This window comes from Lolium rigidum, chromosome 1 (genome assembly GCF_022539505.1).
Source record: "Lolium rigidum isolate FL_2022 chromosome 1, APGP_CSIRO_Lrig_0.1, whole genome shotgun sequence".
Classification (NCBI taxonomy): Eukaryota; Viridiplantae; Streptophyta; class Magnoliopsida; order Poales; family Poaceae; genus Lolium; species Lolium rigidum.
In genome coordinates, this window is record NC_061508.1 from 333,160,574 (window position 1) to 333,180,008 (window position 19,435).

Consider the following 19,435-nt stretch of genomic DNA (forward strand, 5'->3'; position numbering starts at 1 on the left):
CCAAGTACGAGCACTTGGTTGTAGCCTCGGGGGCTACTCCCATCGGGAACGCTGGCCGCGTACCCGATAAAATTGAAGGAGTCAAGTTGAGTATATTTCAAGTTATGATATAACTCTTCATATACTCCCATCGGGAGGACAAGATAATAATTCATCATATGACTCGAAAATGTGCCATTTCAACAGCCGAAAAAAGGCACTCGACAATATATTCTTAGAGCGCCTCAGTCGTGATTAAATCTCTGAATACCGTAATACTTTACAAAGGTAAGACCCCGGGATCCGTCCTGTGTGGCGTGGTATCGCATATGAATGCGCTCTGCTACTTTTTCCGTATCAACAGATGCGAAGAAAAATCCTAACGGACGCGTTAGGTACTCGATAAAATATGACTGGAATTCGGCATATGGTAAGACCTTAAGCGGCACATGTCGAATTACGCTAGTATACCGAGGTCAATTCCAGGGACTTGACCTTGAAGTAGGTTTTTGCGAGATTGCCACGAAAGCAATTAACTGGTACCTGATCCGTCAGATGAACCAGTCCCATCTACCATAATCCATGTACAATATATGATTATTTTTATTCAGTAACTCGAAGAAAATTATGTGTTAATTGTAAGATGGATATTTTACTGTATTCTTCGATTAAATCAAAATCTCGGGGGCTACTAACATAGGCATCCCCAATGGGCCTACCAAATATGGTACCCGTGGTTTACTGAAGGCCCATGAGTCGACAAATACGAAGTTCGGAAGCCCAATTAGCTGTTGATATGGAAAGATAGAATTGTATTAGGAATAAAGAGATTTGTAACTTTACGGGTCGAACTCAAAGAGTCTCCCGGAATATGTAACTTGTGTAATACAAAACCCCCGGCTCCGCCTCCTATATAAGGGGGAGTCGAGGGACGAAGAAAGGATCGATTTCATTGTCAACATAACCCTAGTTTTCTAGCAGTCGAGTCCTTTTCCGGCTGAAACACTCGAGATCTACTTGCCCTCTACTTCCACGAAAACCCTAGTCTACAATCCGTAGGCATTGACAAGTCGATACCTTATCAGCCGCCGTGCCACCGGACCGTCGACCCCTAAACACGCCAACTGAGCAAGCTCCCCCCAAGGAACCTCCGTCGGTGAAACGCGAGCCTTTCCCACTAGGGGCAAAGGCGGACCGCCGGCCACCGCGCAGCGAGCCCCCAAGCTCTTGTGCCCTGTCCATGAAATCATCGAGAGTCCGCGACGCCTCTCCACGGAGATCCGAGGGGGATGGCGAATCCCATTCCTCCCAACTACGTTCACTGAGAGCCTCCGAATCCACCTCGAGCGCTTCCTCCGCCGCCAAGAACTTACCTTTGCCTCCGGCGCCGGCGAGGGAGGGGCGGGAGCACAAACCAACCGGCATTGGGCGAGCCTTACCGGGGGAGGGTCTACAGTCGCCCGCGGCGCCACCCGACTACATCGATGCTGGTTAATTAACCACCAAAAGGATGCTTTCTCAAATCTCCACTTGCTAATAAAAGTGTGTTTAGTTCTAGTGTATTGCTTAGTTTAATTCCCATTTATCCCCATTTTTGTAGTGTATTTTTTCTAATCCTCAATACACTACCCCTAACTAGTGAATTGGGATTGGAATTTGATGGGATTGGATGAAGGTAGGGATTTCACCCAATATTCTTGGATCGTCCCCTCTAATCTCTCCTATCTAAAAAGGAGGAAAACATTTCCTTCTCGCTCCCCTTCGTCACTCCCCTCTAATCCTTATTAAAAAAAAGCAAGTACCAAACAAGGCCAAAAGGTATCATGCTAATGTATTATTGGAGTGGATACTCACATCACAAAAAAAATATGAGAAGTTAGACTAAGTGGAACGAAGAGGAAAAAAAGGTCATATAGAACTGGAAATATTTCCGAGTATATTCTTCTCGTGAGAAAATGACAAAAAAAAAAAACACTACATTTGAGATGGTGGTTCAGCAAACCACCATCTTTAATAGAAGTGTTGCACAACAAACACTTTTTTGGATAGGACTAGACTACATGGAATTGATTGTTGGATTTGCTCTTTCTGGCTGTTCAAGTTCACTATCAAGTCTCTGCAGCAAAGATAGACGGCGAACCATTAGGTTGCGGTGAGCCTTGGTTTCTCTAATAGTTGCTCTAAATTCCACTTTGTCCTGAGCATTGTGAGAAGATGGCGACTAGAAGTGGCGGTGGCCAGTGGTGAACCCAGCTGGGTGGATAGGTGGGCCATGACCACTGGCAGCAGGTAACTCAGCGGCAATGGCGCTGTGGCAGAGTCAGTGATGGAGGCAGGGCACTGTGTACCAGCAAATGAGCAGCCCAGGGCAGAGGGCAGTGTAACAAGGAAAGATTGCCGTTCAGCCGACAGAAGCTTCGGGGCAGAGCATGCCCTTGCCGTATCTAAATGGTCACCAGTCCCTATAGCCCCTTCTTGACAGAAGTGACAATGGGTGTGCGTGACCACCAAATGGCCATCCACTATGTGCATGCGCACAGCACCACATGAACAAATCCAGATATTTGTCCAAAAAGACATCGCGACCTATTTTACAGCCCAATCTGACCAGGGATAAAAATACAATCCAATACTAGTATTACAGAAGGACATACACGAGTTATGTGAGGTTCCAATGACTCAGCCAGTGTTTTCTCAAATTTGACATCATCTAGAAAGAAGACACCCCAAGAATACTGTTTGCCATTATTGAATCTCACTACTGCTGATTTAATGCTTTCGGGTGAGCATCTTCAATCTTATATCAGCATTGGCAAAGAACTTCCATTTTAATACAGAAAATAGAACTGCCAAGACGTGGAAACTTGATACACTTTCCTTAAGAGGACGACCAAAACCTGCTGAACATACATACATCAGAGGGGGACGCATTCACGCATATTGACTATAGCTAATGTAGCTCGCAACAAATATGCATAACGTAGCAAGATGTATGTATTGCCAGGAACGTAACATATATGACTTCAGAACCTAATTTCACCAATGTGGCCTATTCTAAAAGTACCAAAATTGATATCCATGAAAACTGTATAAATGCATAGGTATGATTGTAGTTAGAGTGTTACCTTGTGGATGGAGCAACCTGACCCTAAGTCCACTGCCAGCAAAACCAAGCCCACTGAAAACAAGCCAATACAAATTGACCCGACCCCAAGTCTCTATAACTAACAAAGCGTACACCGCTTTTTTCAACTCGAAAAAAATTAATTTCTCTCATTGTAAGTCGCTCAACTCTTTGTGACATGCTTTGAGCAGCTCTGTGTGGACTATATAACCAGAGTATACAACACCAACCCATGCAGAATCACTCGCATCATTTAAAATCACACAATGCGCTACATGCTGGACACCTGACCGACTTTGCCCAATCGCATGCCCTGACAAGTAACACTTCCTCCTTTCTGCAATTTGACTCTTGGCTTCATCAGACCCCGTATCTGGCTAATCTCTGCACCACTGCTGGTTCTAGGGTGGACATGCACTGCTCCCAACCAGCACCTCCAAGCATCTAGGGGGAATAATTTATGTCAGTCTCTTCTTGCATATAGCACACACAGCTGGAACAACAACGATGAGAAGACCATGCTGTTTTTACCTGCTTGTAGCCCTTCAAAATCTGAGACACTTCATTGTGTAAGCCTTCAGTTTTTATCTCCTGTACACATATCCAAATTAAGTGAGCTCATATACCATACTACTGTCAGGTACAGATCTGGTAGAAACGGCATCTTACATTCCAACTCGCACATGCCTGGCACACATAAGATAGTGAGCTCACAGCCCCTGTTGGGTTTGCTGCCACCTAGTATTGCAAACACAAGAGTATTTATTGTAAGCACCATTCACACCTATGAAGAATTTAACAGCAAGCGTTAAGTAAACAGCTAAGGGTTTACCATTGCGCATAGACCATGGAACGCATCCTCTTTCTCAAAATCATCTCTTATCCTGCACAAGAAAGATATTAGCTTTGACGCATAAAGGAAGGAACATCCGCCACATCTCATATGATTCCAAGAAAGCTACTTCCTCTATTCACTAATGCAAGACCTTTTAGATATTTTAAAGTGGACCAGATACGGACCAAAATGAGCGAACCTACAAACTAAAACGCTCTAGATACATACATTTACGAAAAAAGTTATAAGGTCTTGCATTAGTGAACAGAGGGAGTACAAAATAAAATCTTTCTTAACCATTTTGCTATAGCATAAAAGCTCCAAGGAAAAAAAAAGGAATGCTCACATGCAGAGGGCATTGCACCAGGCTTGCAGGAAATGTTCCATATGAGGGGCCACAATGTCTGGACAGACCCAGGAAAGCCTCCCAAGGGTGATTGCACTATTTTCAGTAAGTGACTTATTCAAGCTCTGTTAATGGCACAATAGACAAGACACTTAGCTGAAATGCTCACTCGACTAGAGAACGTGAAGGAAAAAAGCAATCACCTCTGGGTTCGTTAGAATAGGAACCAAGCATGAAACAACACTGATCACCACAGGTGAAACTTCTTTGCCGATCTGCAAAGCCAGTCATACATGTAATAAATTTTAAAATAATAATTATCACTGGTATGTTTGACCAAGGCAAGGAACCAAGATCACCCACTGCACACAGATCGCATAAATACAGTTTTGTAGTTATGAGGCAAGTGGCAATACATGTCAAACGATCGGCATTACAAGTATAGTAGTAAACAAAGGTATATGCTGAAAAATTAGGTAAGGCATATGCAATGATAATAGACTAGCCAAGAAGGAAGCACCTCCAGTGCTCTGCTATGCACAATATAACCTTAGCATTGACAAAGCGGCACAAACCTTTATTGCTAATTCTCCAATCGCCCAACAAGCATTGTTAGCAACTGACACAGCATCCTTCACAGATTGTGGGGTCTAGATCGAAAAAATAATGTGAGAAGCAAATGCAGATAAGATAATACTGCGCTACAAAGAATATATATACTTACCAATTGCTTTGCTGCAACAGTAAGGAATTCTTGAAGGCGTGGATGCAGATGTATAGGGCAGACCTAAATGTGAAAAAGGTGTTTTAGTTTAAAATCTAAACTAAAACCACAACACTTATTATGGATCGGAGGGTGTATCAATTTAGGAGCTTTGCAACCAACCCTAGAAATGTCCCCAAGAAGAGCCAGAGCACTTTGTCGAACATCAGCTGCTTCATCCATGCAGCATTGCAGAAGTAGATCTCTCAAATTGCTTTGCGCAACCTAAACCAAAAATAAGATGGCTTACAAATATGAAGAGTGTTCCTAATACGATAAAACTATGACCGGTATCTAATCAACAAAACGAAGGCATTCAGTATTAACAGTAGTCTTGTAAAGCTCACAAGTTTAACATTAGACTATACATATACAGGGTTGGCGTTAATATAACTTCCAAAGATTTACTACTCCCTCCGGTTCATATTAATTGACTCTAATATGGATGTATCTAGACACATTTTAGTTCTAGATACATCCATATTGAAGTCAATTAATATAAATCGGAGGGAGTACCAACCTCTTATCTGTACTGTGTAAGGGGTATATGAACCTTACTCACAGGTGCATATTAAAGCATTCTATGAAGAACCAGTACTGCATGGTCTTAACAAAACAATGTCCCACCATAAGTTGCCACACAAGCAAGCACCTAAACTATTGAGTTTGTTGAGAACTTGGGGGCAGGGATGGGGAATAACATTAGAGTTGAACTAACCAGGCTTTCAATACCAGCACCAAGTCCTTCTGTAAGTCCAGACAACAGGTCCAATGAACAGACAATGAATTCTTTATCATATAACGCACCCGCTGCAGCAGGATCAACCTGCACGTAGAAAGGAAAGATCCCTCAGCAACAGAATAGCACAACCTTGCCTCTGATGTAAATAAACACTATACCATCCTCCAGCTAACATTGCTGTCAAACTGCCACATAGATTAATTTTTTAGTTGGCATAATCCAGGGTACTTAACAGATCAGAGTACCAGAAACCATGCTACCACATAAGAAGAATAACTTATATGCTTAGACTTGACCAATAATGAGACTGAAACTGTTAACAGAACGTGTAGTTAATAAGGAGCAGAACGTGTAGTTAATAAGGAACAACTTCACAAAGTGTCTTCTATACCAACAAAAATGACAAAGACGATGAATCATGTATTCAGTTTCCACAAATTGGTACTAAAACGACAATAGTACAAGTTGGAAAGATTCAACTTGATATCTTAATTTCTCTTCCAAAGGTGAAAAAGAAAACATGGCAAGCATTTAATGTCTCGTCATCAAGGTTTCAATCAATTAAGACAAAAGACTTGCTTGCAATAACAACTAGAGCATGGGAATATGGGACACTGGCTAGAGTTGATTTACAGATCACAGCAGATACTTAAGTTAATGCTAGCCTTATAGTATGAAATAAAAAATTGCACAGACCTTTGCCAGCTGCTGGGATTGGATAAGACTGATGCATCTCAGAAACACTGGCTCAGCAAACTGAGAAAATCCTGGTCCCAGTGCCTGAAGAAAAAAAGTTCATAGGCATACACCAAATGAAAATCCAAATTCACATGATTTTATATAGCATGCAAAGTTCATGGCTGAGATAACAAAATAAGTATTCTAATATGGGTACTACAGACCGTTGATACTTAGGTAAAGCAAGTTTAGACTTCAAAACTACAAGATTGTCTTTCACGGATGGAAATAACAGTACCTGTGCGATAGATGTAAAGCATTCAAGCAGCGGAAATAGATCTTTGTCAGAGTTGGGAAGTTGTTGCCACTTCGCGATTAATGGCGGCATAAATATATCTAGATACTTTGCCTGCATGTATCTTGAAAGAAATTAGCAATCTTGATAAGGAACTTCACACTGAAAAACTAAATGAGTAAACCATCAAAGATAATATATATTTGATATTCAAAAAACAAGCAAGAGAAGAATTTAGCAAATGTTGAACCTGGTTTAACTCTGCTCCAACAGCATCAGCAAGAGTACCAAGAGCATCATACAGTATTCTAAGGTTTCGCCTCTGCTCAGAAGCAAGCATAATATTAGAACTAATTGAAACCACAAGTGATACTTGTTAATTGATTGCAAACTATGAATGTTAAAAATCTGATGAACCTGGTATTTTCCATATGCACACATGAGGTGCTGCAAAATGATTTCCAGTCGTGGTACTAGTTCTTCTGCAGCCTCCTGAAAAACAAAAACCATGTACTGATTATTGACAAAGATCTCAGTGCAGGAAAATAATTCAACAATAGGTAATTAACCTCTTCAAGCGTTGCAAATGCAGAACAAGCAGCCTCCTGCACCCTTTTATTAGTATCCAGTATCCTTCTAAGCAAACCGATGAGGATCTTATCAAATTGTTCGCGGCCATTTGGATGCTCCAGGCTCTGCACCAACAAAAATAAGAGTGTCATAAGAAGTTAAGAGTCACAGATCTACGAATTGAGCACATATAAATAAGGACAAGTAAACATCACAACATTATCTGAAGTCCCCAGAAAAATTGAAAGTACATACATGCCACTGGGTATGCATCGGAATGATTAGTCCAAGTACATACATACAACGCAACACAATACACATAGATATTACTACACCAAACATTACAAGTCCTAATTACATTTGATACTAGATAGAAAATTATAAAGCCTTTGAAGGAAAGGAATTCTTCCAAGAAGATGACGTAGCAAACAACACATAACAATTCTGTTACCTGAACAATGAACTTGCTATATCGGGAGAGGGTCCAACAAGTAATACTCCGTATAAGAGGAAACTTATCATCAAGAAGAGGAATTAGGAAGGCAACAATCTGCAATTGAACAGAAAATCTAAGAAAAGATACAGCATACTGCAACAAAATCACAGAGAAGATAGGAAAACTAATACTAGAGTTACAACTCAGTAGCCACAACAGTCCAAATATTAACAGATAAAATATATCATCGAAAATTTGAAGTTTATTCTGCAGCTAGATGCAACTATTTTTTTTATCTTTTATCATGTATGAAACTAATGATTGCATCAACAGAGTGTTCCCTCGCTACTTTCCAAATGTTATAACATATATTGAGAGGAAATTTCACGCGTATGTTATAGATGATTCATGAGAGAAGCAAATATTCAGGCTAATTGAAGTACTTTTGAAAACTAATATTACGAAGATCATCCAACACGATCGTCTCAATAAGATTTGACGCATGGCATGTGTTCTTACTAGAATTGTGTTCAATGGGGTTATGAATACATTGTTAATTAGTTATTGTAATTACCTGTGGAAGGTGTGGATATAATCCAGTAATGCATCCCTCTGCTATAGCACCAATAGTTAAAACAGCAGCTTCCCGCTCCTTCCAGGCATCATCATCTATCCGAGCCAAATTTTGCTGCAAGTTATTAAACAGATTCAAGGTTTATTACAAGTGCAGCAATAAGTACTGTACCAAGCACCGACTACAACAAGGTCCTTGGACATATATGGGGGCCAATGAGCCAATAATAGCAGCAGAGGGATTATGGAATCTTCCAGTTACCTCAATCAAAGGCATTAAAGTAGGAAGAATGTCGTCCCCAAAAACATTCGAAAGGACATCCAACCCAGCAGCGCTACATTTCCGCAAATTCCAAACATTTACAGCATCATCATCATCATCCTGTGCATATTGCTAGTAAGTTTTCGCAGCTTTAATTTAATAAGTAGGCAAAAGGCATTCCCTGCTTAAGATATGTTTCTATACTCACATCATCTTCTCCAGTTTCAGATCCATGCAATCGAGAGGCATGGAAACGGGGCTTCAGATCCTGTCAAACAATCATCTAGATCTTATTCCAAGCAACAAAAAGGGACCAAAGAGAGAAACATGTACAACTTAGGATGAGGGTTACTGTAACTGTAAAGCTTGCTGCCACTCTCCATTTCGTTTAAGACTGTTAATATAATCTTATTGCAAGGCAAATTACAACATGCTTGCTAAACAAGCATTGCATTGTTCTTAAAATGCTATTTGTAAATTTACTAACGAAAATAACTAGCTTCTATGTCTTTCAGAGTTCAATATTACAGTACTATGTTCAATCCATTGTACAGGCATTATACCGACTAAAAACACAAGCCTACTCCAAAATAATATATGATTACACATGGATAAAGCCAACGATTTAATCTAGCCGCTATCACTCAAAACATATAATTACATAAGTGACCAACCTGGTCCTTGTCTGGAAAGGATTCGTCTTCCTGAAAACATATAATATTTATCAGAGCATGCCACTACCACATAAATACTAGCAGCTAAAACGTGTAGGATATAAAGAAATTTACCACACCTCAGCATCAGCAAGTGATTCATCGTCGTCGGTATAGACCATGTTCGATACCAAAGTCTATGAATAAATACGAAAGGAACATGTCAAAATTGTAACCAGGCACAAGACTTACTGGAACTAACGTAAATAAGGCAACGTATGTACTGGTATTAAGCGTGGCAAGAATTCCCGCAGTCCTTCAGGAGGCATGCTAACATCACAGTATGCCGACCTGAAAAGTTGACATATTATTCAACACGATCAGTTAGCAAAATTATCGCTCATGTAATCATTCAACACGAGATGGTTTAGTTTTAATTTGAAGGATATCAAACTAGTAATTGTGAGAATAGATAGAAATGCCAGTAAACAAAAGGTTCTCACAAGGAGCAGCAATTGGATGTAAAAATTTGTAGTATGATGTTTGAAATTGACATGTTGAAATTACCATGTTCACAGAATGCATACCAGAATTCACAAGCCTCCAGAGCAACTTCATCGTCCGAATCTTTATTTGCTTGCAGGATCAATTCAGTGACATTTTTGAAATGTGGCTGCAGTTTTGCTATTCAATGTCAGTTTGAGCATAAGTAACTGAGTTATCTGGCCATATAATCAGTGAAAGCACATGAAATCTAAATGGGCATCAATGAACATGACACAATACCTCCAAAATTGATGGCCGCACTTGAATGAGCTGAACCCAGGCCGAGCAGACCTATCAAATAAATAGGGATGATTATCAAGATAAATTATGCAATTGAACAGCTAAGCTACACAGAGCAGCAACTATACACCATCATTATTATTAACACTTCCGGACGAGTCAGGAACATACATAACTCTACGGCACAAGTGGAATCTACTAAATTATGGAACATCTTTAATATTTGAACCCTTTAGTGCATCTGCACATCTTAAACTGTAATTTACTGAAGTGAAATATAATCTTATTGCAGCTACTACTAGCACACAGAGCAGCAACTATACACCATCATTATTATTACCACTTCCGGACGAGCCAGGAACATACAGAACTCTACAGCACAAGTGGAATCTACTAAATTAAGGAGCAATTGCATTTTTAATATTTGAACCCTTCAGTGCATCTGCACATCTTAAACTGTAATTTACTGAAGTGACATACCAGTTTCCGGACATCTGGTGATGGATCCTTCACAAGGCTGAATAAGCCCTGCAGATACATATCCATGGACATATACAGCGCCTGCAGATAAATGAGAAGGTTAGTAAAAAGAAGAGTTAAATAAGATGGACAGGGAGGGAGGGACTCATACCGATGGCATCACCACAATATACTGGTTGATACAGCCCAATGCAAGTTTCCTAAGACTTGCATGTGGGGACTGGAAAAACTGAAAAACAATTAAATTGACTGTGTTAAAGGTAAACCATGTAAACATGTTAAACTGGAGTGCCGAAGCATGTGCACCGCAGAGGTATGCTTGGTTGAAATACACATGCAGCTGTTTGACTGAACAAATAAAAGAAAATTCACCACGGAATGTGCAAGTGAAGGTGCACATCCTCTAGTTTAATAGTGAGTGACTATAGATGGAACACGAACCTGCAGCATCCGTGGCATGAATACATTGATTGGTCGTTCGGACAAACCAGGAACATCAACATCAAGCTCTTCAGGTACATCTTCACATATCTGACACCAAAAGCACAGCAAGCTTCTAAGCACAACAATTGTGTTCACAAAGTAAACACGTAAGACTCATATTAGAACATTCACTGCTGGCATTGCTAGTGGGACTTCCCTAGATGGGGACACTCGCAGCCAGTTGACTAGAGAAACCATCATAAAGTTTCCACTTATACGTTATAAGTGCACCCCAAAAAAAAAAAGACGCTTTGAAAAAAGTCCATTCTTTTTTTCTAGATGTACACTGTTTGACGAAGGGTGAACCTGTAATTTTTGACTAAATATATCTAATTCTGTGCTACAAAAAAAAGGGCCAAGTTCTAGGGCTGCAAACTTAACAACCAGTGCACTAAGTTTTATTTGTACAGCACAAAAACACCAAGGTTTCGGACCAAAATTTACAGATTCACTTCATACACTGATATCCATGTACAAAACTCGGATTTTTTTCAAAGCAAGGAAGTGGCAAAAGTTTTGGCCCAAACTTTACAGATTCACTTCATACAATTATCATGATACCCATGTAAAGAAAATCAGATTTTTTTCAAAGCAAGGAAGTGGCAAAAGCAACCAGGTGCGCGAAGCACCTAAGCATTTTTTGGATTCACTCACACTATATGCTCATAACAAGTGGTAGTTCTCTTGTACTGAATAGAATTCAAGCTCAAATATAGGGGTAATGCACTGTACCTTGTAGATAGCATCCATAGCACCTTCCATATGATCCAGGTCATTACTGTCCAAACATTGATGTAGAGCCTGAAACAACTCGATCCATCCAGCGACTCGAACAATTTGGAAGAGTACACTGATAACTGTTCCAACTGTTGATCTAATTGCCCTATTAGTTGCGCCTATACATGGCAGCAGCTCAGATTTGATGTATTGCTGAGATACAGGAGGCATAGAAACGAAAGCCGCTCGCAGATTGTTTTTCAATAGGAGACCAGCAGCTTGCCTTACTTCAAAAGTTTTTCCCTGGTATAGGCACAAGAGTTACCCATAGCATGTCAGGAATTAAGGACCAAAATATACTCCAGAACTAGGCTGAGAAAGTGAGAATCTACCAACTTCGTGCATAGCCAAATCTATATGTGATGGGAAACCATCCAAGAATTCTCAGTATCGGTTTCTATATCTATATAATATAAGTAAGACAATAAAACATATGTTTTAAGAAACGGAACAGGCATTTCTGGATTTCCTACGCTATCTTGATGCCTTAGTTAAAAGGAAACCATGCCAGATGCTGAAAAATCTGATATGAAGTTGTTATCTGGTCCAAAATTAAATTCAGCAACAGCATACCATGTGTAATTTCCAGATGGGGAAAGTACGTGTAGGATCACCTATGTTTTAATATTTCTTCAAGATACATCAAAGCACAATTAGTACATGATATAATTCTTGACATTTCTCTCAAATTCAGTAAAGCATAAAGGACAGCTTCAATTCTAATCTGCAGCTACATATAATGGATGATACACTTTTTAGCATATATTTGGTGCTTTCTGAGCCCATCATAAGTCAGACCTCACTAACAATCCAGCTAAGTTGAATAATTAACCATAGAAGTATGCTATACGTGTCACGTTCTTTTGAGTTCTCCGAGAGCGTTTCACTATGAAGTAATTGCGCACTGGCAGGTGGCATTGAGACGAAAAGTAACACACCACAAGTTGAGTATCAGCTAAATTAACTTCTCCAGGAGCGAATGCACGACACATCAGCAAAAACCCCACTAGAAACCCGCCTCGTGTCAGCGTGAGACACAAAGGGAAGGCGGCCTTGGGTGCATTAAACAGGTGAATTTCCAATTAGCCACCGGCAAATTTGTTCAAATAAAGAGCCACACCAGAACCCTCAATTTAATATCGCGGAATCATCGCCACAGTGGTTGAAACCAAACAGGCAATGCAGAGAACTGAAACTCCAGACACAGGCTCAAAACCTATGAAGCAATGCAGCAGCCGCAATCATGCATTCGGCCCCAAAACCCCACGTATCGTTGGCATTGCTTCCCATTCGGATCCAAACGGGGCTATATCCTAGCAACGAAACACAGCCAGAGCAGGCACTGAAAACCCTAGCAGGAAAAAGCAGTGGGATTTCAGATCGATACTGAACGCGGCGGGGGCACCCCATTATCGAGTCGTAGAGCATCACCGAACGGCCTAAACGAAAACCCTAGCGCGAGCGACGGGTACGAGCGAGAAACGAGCGGCCGGTGGAGGGGAGGACGTCGAGGGCGGTGGGTTACCTCTCCGCGGGCGAGCAGGAAGACGAGGTAGTTGTTGAAGTCGGGGAACTGGGCGTAGTGCTGGAGCTGCTGCCAGATGCGGGCCTGGTCGGAGTTGGGGGAGATGTGCGCCTCGAGGAGCGCGCAGATCTCGCGGAGCCCCTCCTCCTGCGGCTGCCACAGCGCCGTCGCCGCCGAGGCCATCGCCGATGGTGCGCCGGTGGGTGAGCGGTGCTCCGCGGGCGAGGCGGGCGGCGGAGGGGAGCGGGGACGGGAGCTGGGGGCGAATGAATCGGAGTCGGGCGGCGGCGGCGGGCGGCGGCGGCGGACGGAATCAGTCGTCCAACCAGAGCGGACCAAGTAGCAGGAGGAGTTGGAGGGGAAGAAGGGGACTAGCGCCAGTTTATAGATAGGGCCTTTGTTTCCTCCGATTTTGCCTTTCTCTCCTTTATTGTGTTTGTTTGAAACTTTCTGGGGCCTGTGTGTAAATGTGTATATCATTGTTGCAAATTATTAAGGTTACTAGTTGAATGCCCGTGCTTCGCCACGGCCCATATCTCCATTCTGAATAAGGGTTATATTTTTTTTCTGAAAATTTAAGCTTAGTAAACCTGGTCCGAACTTTTAAGAAAATGTACCAACCACTATATTTTTTTTATATATATATAATATAGAAATATATTTCATGATGTATCTAATGACATTGATTTTGTGTCGTACATGTTAATTATATTTTGTAAAAATCTTGGTCAAAGTTTACAAGTTTGACTTTTAAAGAATAATATAAGGCTTATTCATTAAAATGGAGTTAATATAATAATTGTAAAAGTACACTTGTATGTACCATTAAGCCACAAAATATTCGAAAAACTCATAAGGTCCCACCTCGTTTGGAGTTATGGATCTTAGGGCATCTCCAACGGGGCGACGCATATTTATGTCCGTTTGCGTCGGGCACGGACAGAAAAAACGTCCGCATGTCCGCATGCGTCTGCTCCTTCTCCAGCGGGTAGGAGAGAGGGGGCTGCATGCAGACCAAACGGACGCAAACGGACGCGCGGACGCGTCTGCACAGACGCATTCCTGACGCATATTTGGTCCATGTTTGCGTCAGGACGGGCTGCGGACGTTTTGCGCCTAGCCGCTGGAGCGCGTTTTTTGTCCGCGCACGTCCGTTTGCGTCGCCCCATTGGAAATGCCCTTATGTCACTTTACTACTCCCTCCGAGTTCAAAATAATTGTCTAAAAATAGATGTATGTTGAACCAGAGGGAGTATTATACGTAAAGGCCGGACAAGATCTATTCTCTATATATTCTCCTACCCCCACCAAAATAGAGAACATACATGATAAGCCAACGGTGAATGCAACTCAATGAATTTTACCAGGTGATAGGTTTGTGTGCCTAAAACCACCTTCTCATCGGCAATTTGAAAACAATGTTCTCGCTCCTTGAATGCTTCATCAAGAAATTGAAGTTTTGCTGGCTCATATGTAATACTTCCGCATTCAAATCCATGCTTAATGTCCTCTATTTCTTGTTGACATTGTTGCTCGTTTTCTAGTTGCATGTCTAATTAGAAGGACAAGCTTAATTCAGTTTTTCAGTGGAGAGGGGACATGAAGTTGAAGAACTTTAGTTCAACAAAGATTGCATGGTCATTAAATCGGACGAATAAGTGTTTCGATCATCATATTTACAAGCGGATAAACAACGGAACCAACCACAAAGGAATTCAACAATCTCCACTCATTATATTGTAGTAGTATGAGTTACATGGCTATGATATCAGCGATCTGAGGGAGAGAATAGAGGCATGAAAAGTAGATAATAAATTGCCTTGCAAAACTATACAAAGAAAAGATCAACCCATTGCAACACCCTTTTCCTCTTTTTTTGACACAGCTTTCTTTATGACAAAGAACACCCGTTTCCTCTTATTTCGAAGAGTGAACTGGAAAGATCAACGCATTGCAATACCCTTTTCCTCTTATTTGGTATAGTGAGCTGGATGAACATGCCCTCATCTTCCCCATGTTAACTGCATGCAGGATATACTATTCACATGACCAAGTAGCTTAAACAGCTGCTTGTACTCTAGTGAACATTAATATGCAATTTTTATAATTACCTAAGTAGTTCCAAAAAGTCTGGACAGTTCAGCCATTGCTGATCTCTAGCAACCAATTGTCAGGTTATAAATGCAAAACTAATCATATCTATGATGAAAATATAATGCATGAGATTATGTGCACTTTTGAACTCACATATGAGACATCTTTGATACGAATCATAGCTTTGCTCCTTCTATCTGAAGATTAAGAATATCATTGAGTGGTTATCAACCTTGATTTTTTCTTCAGATAAAAAAGTGAGCGACAACCTCAAGATAAATGCAAGTCAATCATGTTGCAGTATATCACCATAGAAAAATAGATTTGAGTCTTGAAATAGATGCTTATCATTTAGGACTCGGTAAAATTCTAAAATACAAGGGAAACCACCTAATCAGTGCAACAACTTATCAATTTGGCAATTCTATGTGTGAAGACTCGACATGTGAATTTATAAGCACAAAGCGAACATGTAGATCTATACAGCCTAATGAAGGAAACATAAAGCATAGCACAAGATGCTAACCTGTAATGCAAAGAGATACAATAAATTCCTTCGTTTGTTGGACAAATTTCTTCTTAAATGCGAGTAATTGGCTATCTCCAAAGTAAGGGGCCTGATTTCGAAGGCCCTTGTCATCCAAAAGCCTCGCTTCGATTAATGATTGATTTAAATAACTTCTTGAACTCAATCTATTGTTATAGATTAAGGCTCCAACATGTATACCGTTCAAATACATGTCAATAGGCGAAGGAAGACATCAAACTTGAAGAAAATGCGGCAACCTCGTGGTCGAACTCGGCGGGAAATGCGAGGCTTCGACGTGCAGGGTGCGGGACTGCGAGCCATGGCCGCAGCATGCAGGGTCCTGCAGGCCATGGCCACAAACATGCAAGACGACGCGGGTGTCGGCGTTCGGCATGCAGGGGATGTGCAGGCGGCGGCCGCATCGTGCATTTTTAGTGCGGGTATCGGTGTAAATTCACAATTGCCCAAAGGCACAAATTCACCTCCGACCATATCTAAAAATTCACGATTGCATAACTAAACATATATAGCACAACTCATAATGGAGGATCTTTTTTCCTTGAGTCATGCAACTTCTGAAATTCCATACAATTGACTGAAGTAATAAGAACAAATATGATTGTCCTTCATATAATTACTAATTAAAGCAATCGGACAACATATATAACACATGGAACAAAGATGGTTACCTGATGACTGCAAATAATTAGCTAAATATCAATCATGCTATGCAACATGCAGACCATCACTGGGTACCATATGCCCGTGAGATTGGGATGGAAATCCTTCCGTGCCTTTGTATTGTCATGCCTCGGTCCAGCAGAGTAAAAAACCATTGTTTAGAGTGGAAATCCAATTCAATAGTGGTCAAGCAATATTACAGCCCAGCTTCAAATGCTACTTACGTTTCAAGAGAAAAATACCTAATGGATTTTGCTTGTTTAGAACATTTTGAAGCGACATACGAGAATAATGAAGAGCATATATTCCCTCCTCCCTGCACAAGATGAATGTGCTAATGAGTACATGCTCAACTAAAAATAATTAAATAATGTTCCTCAAACAACAAATCCAAGAGCTAATTACTTTGCTGAATTTGAAAAATATATGCTTCAGCTTCCAAGTTCTATACTGGAGCAATGGACCACACAAGTAACCAGAAATTTAGCTGCCAATATACAAATACGATCTTGAGTCATCAGAAGCGAAACATGAACTTATTATGCAAGGGTGTCTAATGCTTGGCAAAGGGAGGTGCGATACACGCAATTAGCCGAATTATTATACAAAGCCAAAACATCAAACACCTTGAAGGCGCTGAACCATGTGTGATCAAATTTCAGTGGCAGCATGCCAATAGTCTTCGCGGGTGCAGCGACAGGTGACTCGCTGTCTTTGCTTGGAGGCAGCAGGTGGCGGCATCGTCTTTGCGGGCGCGGCGACGGTTGGCGTCGTCGTCTTTGCGGGTGCGGCGACAGGTTGGCGGCGTGGTCTCCACGGACATGACAAGAGAAATAGATAGTGAGAACTTGAAGTAGCTCGTCACTTAAAGGCCACAATTGCTAGTCCTCTTTCATTTCTCTTATACCAGAGATAATTAAAAAATACAAAATGCCTATAAAAATTAAGAGATCTCTTGATAGGTAGAATGTTGTCCAATCAATATTAGAGAAACAATACGGATGTTTCATCATAGATTGATTGTGTTGCACCATGATGAATAGAATTGATCATCCTAGATGGAAACAAACGGAAGCCATGGTCAATACCTTTCATATCAAGAACCACATAAGGTACTTCCTTGTGGCCGGTATAGAATCTACAATTATCTAGGCCAACCTCGGTTATAATCTTAAATTCTCGCGAAAATACAAGCACATCGGGAGAAAGGAACATCGGGAGAAAGGAGAAATCACGGTAGCATTGACCAAGATCTTGGCAATCATGAGTGAATATAACGCAAAGAACACGAGTATCCTCGTCCTATGTTCTTCATTCTTCTTCAGGATCATTCCGAGTATAGCATAGGGACGGCATGTGAGCTACAATGGAGAAGGCGATCCGTAAATTAAAAGGACAACCATTAAGGTGCCTTGACAAATTGCGGTAGTGGGATGGATAGGATGGACATGAAGATTACCGGGGTTCTTGGAGCGGTGTCGCGAGGGGCGATGAGTGCTCGTGACTCCGTTAGCGCCGCCCGGCTAGCGAGGACGGTGGGCGGCGACGGATCCCACCTTGAATCGACGGGTTCGGGCTGCGTATCCGGCGGGGGTGTTCCCGCGATTTGCGGGCTCCCGTGGCGGCGGAGTGCGGGGATCCCGTGGCGGCGCAAGTGAAGGATCCCATGGCGGGGCTTCGAGGCTCCGTGGCGACGGCCGTACGGGGAAGGTGCGGGGTGAAGGACGGCGGCGCGATGGCGACGGTTGGGGAATAAATCCAAAAAGGTGCTACGGGGTAGCTATTCCACGGGATTTGATTAGCGTCTGACACTGTTTTACCGCAAAATCCCATGTTATTTGGATCATTCTCAAAAAAAAAATGTTATTTGGATCAAGAAGATAAGAAGATAAACCTGGTTAAACTTGAGATAATACCGAACCGGAGAAACAAACTTTTCGATTTGAGCGGGCGGGAGTTGGTTGTTAGGCGCGTGGGATAGGCTTTGTTTTCTCCGTTGCGTGAGTTTGGTAGCTATTTTGAAGGATGGCATATTGGATGGCATATTGGTCTGCGGTGGCATTTGTCTTGTAAATAGGAGGAAGTGTGACATCAAGTGAAGTGACGTGAGGGGTATTATTGTCCATCCTAAAAATGTGACACCAGGCATTCACCAGTTTGCTCTTAATAGTAGAGACTTATAATCCTTACTCAAAGGCATCTTCGAGCTCATGTAAAAATAAAGCATATTCGAGCTCATGTAAAAAATAAAGCATCTTCGAGCTCATTGTAATGGAGCATGATCTCGTAAGGAATAAGCGCCAATTCAACATGGAAACATCGAGACCACCTGGATTCTTTTCAAGTAGCATTGGATGGTGTAGGATTTAAAATTTGGGGACATGGCGTACTATCGGGTAAATGCACACTCTGGCATCTCGCCCCTCATCATGCGCTCAATTCATAAGTTTCTCAACTAGATCGATTCTGGACCATTCAAGTCATCGCAGCGGCAACTCGGTGCACTTCTTTCACTCCGCCAAGCTCATGTGTGGACCTTTGAGTCGCGGGCTATATGTAGCCCCATTTTTTGAAGGTTCAAAAACAGCTTTCTTAAGTTTCAAAAAATTCAGAGAACAAATTCTACATGTAGGAAGTAATGTACTCTACTAATCTGGAAAAATCTAAGCTCGACATACCTAGTATATTGGGTGCACAAAAAAAAGACAAAATCTGAAATCTAAAGTAGTGCATAGTGCAAACTTTCGAACCTCCAAATCCTGCCAGGATTTGTCTTTTGTGTTAATCCTAGAATATAAGGTACTTTGGAGTCTGAATTTCGTAT

The 19,435-nt window shown here is 41.5% G+C and overlaps 1 protein-coding gene across 2 annotated transcripts; it reads right to left on the reverse strand.

Moving 5' to 3' along the window:
• Nucleotides 1-2,542: 2,542 nt before the first annotated feature.
• LOC124700015 (transportin-1) lies at nucleotides 2,543-13,490 on the reverse strand. 2 transcript variants are annotated; one of them, XM_047232219.1, is made up of 30 exons: nucleotides 13,308-13,490; nucleotides 11,738-12,025; nucleotides 10,964-11,053; nucleotides 10,674-10,751; nucleotides 10,523-10,603; nucleotides 10,043-10,093; nucleotides 9,844-9,929; nucleotides 9,541-9,607; nucleotides 9,397-9,453; nucleotides 9,278-9,307; nucleotides 8,812-8,871; nucleotides 8,604-8,723; nucleotides 8,343-8,456; nucleotides 7,784-7,882; nucleotides 7,332-7,457; nucleotides 7,180-7,254; nucleotides 7,013-7,084; nucleotides 6,766-6,876; nucleotides 6,486-6,569; nucleotides 5,766-5,873; nucleotides 5,171-5,272; nucleotides 5,009-5,071; nucleotides 4,860-4,934; nucleotides 4,488-4,559; nucleotides 4,285-4,409; nucleotides 3,936-3,987; nucleotides 3,773-3,841; nucleotides 3,635-3,694; nucleotides 3,105-3,547; nucleotides 2,543-2,876 (listed from the first exon to the last, which is right to left on the reverse strand). In XM_047232219.1, the coding sequence occupies exons 1-29, from the start codon at nucleotides 13,488-13,490 to the stop codon at nucleotides 3,464-3,466; spliced, it is 2,682 nt and encodes an 893-aa protein (XP_047088175.1). In that variant the 3' UTR covers nucleotides 2,543-2,876; nucleotides 3,105-3,463. The 2 variants fall into 2 exon arrangements, with proteins under 2 accessions (XP_047088175.1, XP_047088183.1); XM_047232227.1 differs by having other exon boundaries at nucleotides 2,543-2,879.
• Between the last annotated feature and the right edge of the window lie 5,945 nt (nucleotides 13,491-19,435).

Bases quoted from the DNA above. Each gene is read 5' to 3' on its own strand.
- LOC124700015 (XM_047232219.1), bottom strand. From the start codon at position 13,490: ATGGCCTCGGCGGCGACGGCGCTGTGGCAGCCGCAGGAGGAGGGGCTC. The intron at 11,054-11,737 runs GTACAGTGCATT...TTTTGGTGTCAG, and splicing joins CTATGGATGCTATCTACAAG to ATATGTGAAGATGTACCTGA. The intron at 3,842-3,935 runs GTAAACCCTTAG...TTGCAATACTAG, and splicing joins TCCATGGTCTATGCGCAATG to GTGGCAGCAAACCCAACAGG.